The sequence below is a fragment of the Haliotis rufescens genome, unplaced genomic scaffold (genome assembly GCF_023055435.1).
Source record: "Haliotis rufescens isolate VD_foot unplaced genomic scaffold, xgHalRufe1.0.p SCAF_22, whole genome shotgun sequence".
In the NCBI taxonomy this organism is placed as follows: Eukaryota; Metazoa; Mollusca; class Gastropoda; order Lepetellida; family Haliotidae; genus Haliotis; species Haliotis rufescens.
In genome coordinates, this window is record NW_025963913.1 from 3071450 (window position 1) to 3079348 (window position 7899).

Consider the following 7899-nt stretch of genomic DNA (forward strand, 5'->3'; position numbering starts at 1 on the left):
CGGACGACTGGGCCACCCGTGCCCCCGAAACAGTCCTAACAGTGGTGAGGTGAAATTATGTATAATGTCGCATTCAAGATTATTGCACTTATATAGCGCGTGTGTGTGGCTGCTTGTACTAGTCAAGACTAATGCCGATTTATAGTGCTAGCCCACTGAGATATCATGCCGCAGTTGAACATGAATACCCGACTCAAACACAGTATACTGACTCTGAGCAATTTAACGTCTTTTGGTTTGACATGGCCGGGGATCGAACCCAGGGCCTTCGCTCTCCGGGCGGACGCTCTACCTCTAGACCACGGAGGTGGTACAGTCTTAAGACCATTCTCTCTCTCTCACCCCCCAACCCCAACCACACACACACACACCCAAAACACACACTTCACCTAACCATTAAATAGGGCTGATTTTTGATTGAGGAGGGCATTTAGCCAACCAATCTCTCCCTATAACAAATGACCAGTTACTAAGCTAGTATTGTATCTAGACAGTACAGTTAGCCTGTTCAGTTTCCACCCGTACTGATCCTGTGAATGTTTCTTCATTATCACTGTCCACATGGTGTCTCTCAAGGCTCAAGTCATCCTTGTTTTGTCTTCATGTGTTTCTGTTGAAAGCCTTCATCATCTGGACACAACATTGCAAAGTGAAAACACAAATGCCAGGCATTTTATCTCCAATCAATCTTATAAGCCTATATGAGAACGTAGTCCGGGAAGAGTGGCCATTTTCGACCAGATGCCTTGTTGTGTTCTGATGATCTGGCTCACTGAACATGGAGATAAGACTATCCTCAGAAACTCAAGGATGGGCTAAAGTGTGCAAGCTCATTTGCGTTGTACACAAATATGTACATGTTATTTATGCAAAATATTCAATAAATTATTTACCTTATTTTTCAAGTCATGAGTTTGTATTTTGTTTTGGATGAAATACTAAGCCAATAGCTGATATTTAACAAATAATACACCAGTGAAGATCTGGGTCAGATGCTTGTCATAAGAGGAGGCTAACTGGATTGGGTAGGCAGCCACTGGGTTGCTGTCATCATATCCCAATTGCATAGATTGATCCCCATGATGTTCATCATTGGATTGTCTGGTCCAGACTCCATTATATACAGACCTCTGTCATACAGCTGGAATATTACTGAATGTGGCATTAAAACAAACAAATAACATATATACATGACTACAATCAGACACCAAAGTTAATAAATACACTTTTATTTCTATAAATTAAACATTAAATTATGACAATTATCAATCATCAATTAAAGTTTGAAATGTATTGAAAACATTGCATGATAAATACAAATCAATATTTTGATATCGTAAAAACACACAATGGAGTATATCAAGTATGGACAAATAAAAAACTTTCATGCCATTTAAGACGAATCGTTACTTTTGGATTTATATCTAATTTGCATTTCATCGGTACGATATTGCAACAGACTATAGCCGGTATAGTAATACCATGTAGCAGTACTCTCTAAAATGTTTGAAATTCTACCAGCCCTTAGGATACCTTTAACATTAACAAAACTGGTCCAGGATAGCTTATTTCCATCCCTGTGTTTAGGAATTATTTTCAGGTTAACACAGAATAACAAACCTGAATAAATCTCAGAGAATTCCTACACTCATAAAACGTGTTGGCAGTCCCTAAAACAGATACTTCACAGGACTGCTAAATAATGTTTTGGGTATGCAATGAACTTAAGGAGTAATTCCTTTCATTTATTTCAATTATATATTTATTTGGTTTTAATGTGACTCTAAAGAAACAAAACAAAAACAGATGAGGTAACTGTGTGTGTATCCTATAATGATTAAACAATCCAGTATACATTTACTGTAATTGTATGGATAAACAACAGGGGCTCAACATCTAAGTGAGTGAGTTTGGTTTAACGCCGCTTTTAAGATTATTCCAGTTATATCGCGGTGTGTCAGCTTAAGGAAAGCCAAAGTGATGCAGGTCGCAGACGTTTACCACCTTGGTGAAACCCACAAGCACGGGTATAGTGCTGACAAACCTAGAAACATAATCGGGGCAAACCGGGATTCGAACCCACAATCATAGGTTTCTGGCATGCCCAAGGGACGCAACTCTGCACAGCGAATCACGCCGCCTCAGACCACTGGGCCACCTGTGCCCCCTCAACAACTAAGAAAAACAGTCAGTTAAATTGGTCACCACATTGTAGAGACAAAGACAAACAAAACATTGTACCTGGTGCACAAAATGTTGCTGAGGATACTGAGGCATATGTAAGACTATGCATAAACATGATATGGCAAAGAGTCATTCATCTATCAATGGACTTCAGATCCACTAGAAATCCCAAATTGAAAATATATGTGTGGATTGACTTATACAGATAAATAGCTTCTACAGAATTGTCATGGAACAAGATTAACTCATTAATGTCAGAAGTAATTATTTATCATTTATATTGCAAAACTTGAACAAAATATAAAAAATAAAAACATTTGTGCTTAATACTAATAAACAAAAATACTTCTTGGCACCTATACTAACATTTAGTTACCATGGTTACAAAAATAAGGTTATTTTACTTAAAAACATATCTACAAAATAAAATATAAAATCCAAATGGAGCCCAGAAAAAGCATAATTTCAGGCTAAGGCAATCTAGACTTGACAAATTATTCTGGACTTTAGTCGGATTCATTGTTTTATTTATTCTCAAGATTCAGGGAGACTACTTGACATCATAAGATTTCATTTGGTCCTTTTTAAGAATTCATAAATGACAAGTTACTTTATCCTGAACCAAACTACAACATCATCATAATCATAACAGTTACATAGTGATATTGCAAAATCTACCAATGTCTGCCAACTGTATTGTACACAGATGAAAGATCTTGATATAAAACAAAAATTGGACAAACCAAAAAAAGTCTAACTCAAAGTAGGTGTGAGTGAGTTGGGTTTAATACTGACAGCTGAATGCTTGAGGATATCCCAAAGTGTTGCAGGTCTCAGACGTTTTCACTTTGGTGAAACCCACGAGCATGGGTATTGTTCAAGAAACATTATCTGGTAAACGAACCAACACTCATAGGTTTCTCTGCACAGTGAATTGCTGAGTTACCAGTGCCCTCATCAAAGTAAGAGTGACATATGGACACACAAGACTGAGCCCCCCTCAAAGTAAGAGTGGCATATGGACACACAAGACTGGGCCACCAGTGCCCCCTCACAGTAAGCATGGTAAGAGTGACATATGGACACACAAGACTGAGCCCCCCTCACAGTAAGAGTGACATATGGACACACAAGACTGAGCCCCCTCAAAGTAAGAGTGACATATGGATACACAATACCATGGTTCATACAAACGCTGCCTTGTCCAAGATCAGTAACAGATCTCAGAGTTGAGCCCCTATATGCACACACAGAAACAACCTATATTCATTAACATTATCGCTTCTTCTTCTTATCATGCCTAGCCATAGCTGCCTTGTATTCACTGGCTTTCAGCTTATCCACTTGAGCTTGGGATTTGGCGAGTTTGTAGCAGGACTGGCATATTAGACACGAGGGTATAACAATCCAAAACATATTCATGGTCACAAAATAGAACCAAAAATACTGGGGATGGAACATATAGCCATGGGAGAAGCCTTCAAATATTTCCGTCATGAAGTACAGAGTGTCTCCATACAGTTGGCACAGGGAGACCACGAGTTGGATGATGTAGCGGTAGGGACTGTTCCGGAAGTACAGCAACACCGTCACAAAACTCAGAGGTCCGTCAACGAAGGCTGTGATTCTCTCCATGCTCACCACGAATGCATCAGAACTGAAAAAACAAATGTGTGACAACCATGAGTGAGTTGGATTTAACACCGCTTTTTAACTCTCAGTATTTCAGTTATATCACGGCGTTTCAGCTTAATGTGGAAGAAAGCCCGCAGTGATGCAGGTCTCAGACGTTTACCACTTCGGTTAAACCCACGAGCACGGGTATGGTGCGCACAAACCTAGAAACATAATTGGGGCGAACCAGGATTCGAACCCCTAATCATAGGTTTCTGGCATGCCCAAGGGACGCAACCCTGCACAGTGAATCGCGGCGCCTAAGAAGACTGGGCCACCCGTGGCCCCTTGACAACCATTAAAACATGTAATCATGGTTATACAGGCCTCAAAACTATAGGTACCAAACCCAGAGGTACAGTAGCTCACCTTTCCCCACAGAGCTAAAACTTTAATTGTGAGGATGTTTAATCACTCCTTAAACTTCACATTAGATCCAGACAGGTAGATGGACTGTCAACTCTGAGAAGTTGGGGTGAGGGTGTTGGATGTAATGCTGATGATGTAATATTTTTCACTTCAATAAGACATACAAAATATTTTCTTGAACATTTTGTGTGTGTGTAAGTTCAAAATAGGGGACCCGTGAAGATCCGGGCTGGAATAGGTCTTCAGCAACCTATGCTTGCCGTAAAAGTCGACTATTCTTGTCGTAAGAGGCGACTTACGGGATCGGGTGGTTAGGCTTGCTGACTTGGTTGATGCATGTCATCCTATCCCTATTGTGTGGATCGATGGTCATGATGTCAATCACTGGATTGTCTGGTCCAGACTCAATTATTTACAGACCGCCGTTATATAGCTGGAATACGGCGTTAAACAACAAACAAACATACAAACAAACATACAAACAAACAAACCTCATATATCTACTGTCACCCATGCTGTACTCTTTCCCTGAAACAAAAAAGCATTGTTGATGTAATAATTCAATTAACCATCATATACACAGTATAAATACTTATCACAATATGACAATATATCAACCATTGTTTAGATATTTTGCATTCATAGTACATAACGTGGTATTTCTTGAAGTGTCAGCACCCAAGTTTAAGTTTCATTTGTATGACTTGACTCATCGTTTTTCATGTCCCAATGAAAAATATGTATGAAAACATACTAATTAATAATATTTCTTGGATTAAACACATATTTCATTTCTTGTAGATGAGATTAGTAAAAAAAACCCTCTAAACAAACATAATACATGTATGATACATATGTGTTGACAAAATCATAATTCGTGATAAGAGGAGACAACTCTTCCCAAATTCTACAAATTACCTCCCTTTGACCGTACTTACACAGTTGACCGAGGAAGGACATATCGCCAGCAAGAACGTCATGGAATACACCGAAGTATCCTTCCAGGAAAGTGTGGATTAGACCACAGAGCACAAACCAACATAACACTAAACGCTGTGTGAATGTAAACCTCGGATTTTTCGTTGTTCCAGAATAAACCCATGTCAAAACTATAAACACTCCGACGACACCGAAGAATACTGACAGGAGTTCAACGACCCCTTTGTCGTTCGGACGATAGTGAGGTAATTTCAGGTCTTCTGGTATATAAGGGTGTTCTGCTGCCATGGCTGCTATTATAACTGTATTTACTCTACGTCTTTGGACCTCTGTCGCATGTTTCTCAGCTGAGAAAAAGACCACCAATCAGAATTTGCATCAAGCTCCTCACAGCGATAGTCCGTTCGCGGAGCTCTCTATACTTCACTGGGCTCCTGTCTACCTAAACTAATAAAAGCGCAAAGCTTGTGACTCGTACCAACAATGGAACCAGTGTACATATGCACTGGTTTTCGGCTCCCTATGCGCGTGGTCAACTTGCGATCTGAGAGACGGGGCCCAGTTTACAAGTGGACTATGTCGCAGGCTGGAATTTTCCCTGCTCCTTCCCAGCGCGTGACACCTTCGTTACACTCTCGGTAACATCGCTGCCACCATTGTGGGCGCGGCCATTACAAGAATCTTGAAATCTGCCCTCTAACCCCAAGTGTAGTAACTTTCATACTTTTGTTTATGTCTTTGACAAACAAAGAAAGTATTTTAGCAGGGGTGAGTGTATTCGGCGTCACGACAGTCGTCACCTGTTTGTAAACATAACGGTCATTCGGTTGCGAGTTCAACTCCAAGCATGGTTGTGGCCACCTATCACAGTGGGAAGTTTTGACTAGTGGCAGCGATAGTATAGAGAATTCTGCGAACGGGATATCGCTGTGAGGAGCTTGAGAAGTTTCATCAAGCGTTTTCCCAGCGCGTGACACCAACCTTACCCGGCCTACCGGGATCATCGCTGCAACCAGTTTGATGAGATTGGTCATGGGACATATCGTGTTTAGCTGACAACCTCTCCCTTGTTCAGTTACAATTTTCATCAACGCACGCACGCACACATACATTTAAACATATTTCATGACACCACTCGCGATTAGCACACCACCCCTACACTTTAATAAAATATCAGTCCCTAAATGACATCCAAATTCAGGATTTTCTTATTTGAAAAGATGGAAAGTTCTGCCAATATTTCATGCCCCACCCCGACCCCTAAATAATTTTGGCGACATCCCCCTTTTTTCACTGACATGTCAAGTTAACTTTTTTTGACGGGGGGGGGGGGGGGGGGGAGAATATTTGTTCAAATATTTATTAAACTGTTTTCTATAAAAACATCTAGGGTGGGTGGGGTGGGGGGGGGGTGGGGGGGGGGGGGGGGGGGCAACTGCCCTCCCTGCCCCCCGGCTGGCTACGGCACTGCATGTTTTCATGCCCCCACCCCCTCCAACCTCATCTCAAAACATACGACCTGTGAAGATCCGGGGTAGGATAGGTCTACAGGTCAGGCTCGCTGACTTGGTTGATGCATGTCATCGATCCCTTTTGCGTGGATCGATGCTCATGATGTCAATCACTGGATTGTCTGATCCAGACTCGATTTCTTACAGACCCCCGTTATATAGCTGGAATATTGCTGATTGCGGCGTAAACAACAAACAAACATCATAACACGCACAACGTCGCGCGCACGCACGCGCACACACACGCACACGCACACACCTCTATAACGGACAAACACTCAACCTCTCCCTTACTAATACATGGTAGTTGAAATGAAACAGAAATTCACCTTGATCAACAAAGGCGCCACGACATTAATCATGTGAACTGATCAAGTACTAGTGTACTTTTCAAATATTATACATGTGATGAGCCTACATATCGACCTAGATAGTTTGTTTTCTGTTAAGTTTAACTGCACCGAGATAAATCACGTAGGCCTTATGCGGGGAGCGTAGATCTAGTTCAAGGTTGTGCACAGGGAATATGGCGACCTCGTCACGTAGTTAAAGCAAAGAATAAATCTTTTTGAGGAGGAAAACGAGTCAATATTTTTTTTAAAGATATGCCGATTATATATCTTAAATAAAACTAATGTGGCAATGCGGCATCACGTTGCATCAAAGGTTTCTAGTACACCCAAGTGAGTGAGTTGGGTTTTACGCCGATATATCACGGCGTGTCAGCTTACTGTGGGAGGAAAGCCTGAAGTGATGCAGGTCTCAGACTCAGGTTTGGGAGTCAGTAGACGGTGGTCTGTAAATAATCGAGTCTGGACTGGACACTCCAATGATTGACATCATGATAATTGGGATACGCTGACATACATCAACCAAGTCAGCGAGCCTGACCACCCGATCCCGTTAGACACTTGTTTAGGATCCGTTAGACAATTGTTTTAGGCATCTTAGACTATTATTATGATAATGATACCAATTATCCCAGTAATTTGATCCCCGATGGTCAATTCTGACTCGATCGCCAAGAGACAAGGGCGACGCCATGTTTGTAAATTCTGAAAGTACCTACCTGACCTCTTATTACATATGTATGTATCCAAAAATGTCCCAACAGGATACCGTATTTATTCTTTGGCTTTCTCCTGCATAGAAACCTCCCCATTATATGACAAACTATCTTGTTGACGGTTGGCCAAGTCGCCCAAAGCGCCGCAATTCGCTG

The 7899-nt window shown here is 41.3% G+C and overlaps 1 protein-coding gene across 1 annotated transcript; it reads right to left on the reverse strand.

Annotated features, from left to right (window-relative positions):
* Window positions 1–1213: 1213 nt before the first annotated feature.
* Window positions 1214–5806, reverse strand: LOC124136345 (3-beta-hydroxysteroid-Delta(8),Delta(7)-isomerase-like). Its single transcript, XM_046502249.2, has 3 exons — window positions 5166–5806; window positions 4719–4755; window positions 1214–3841 (listed from the first exon to the last, which is right to left on the reverse strand). Exons 1-3 carry the CDS (start codon window positions 5452–5454, stop codon window positions 3460–3462), a joined length of 708 nt encoding a protein of 235 aa, XP_046358205.1. The 5' UTR covers window positions 5455–5806; the 3' UTR covers window positions 1214–3459.
* Window positions 5807–7899: the final 2093 nt, after the last annotated feature.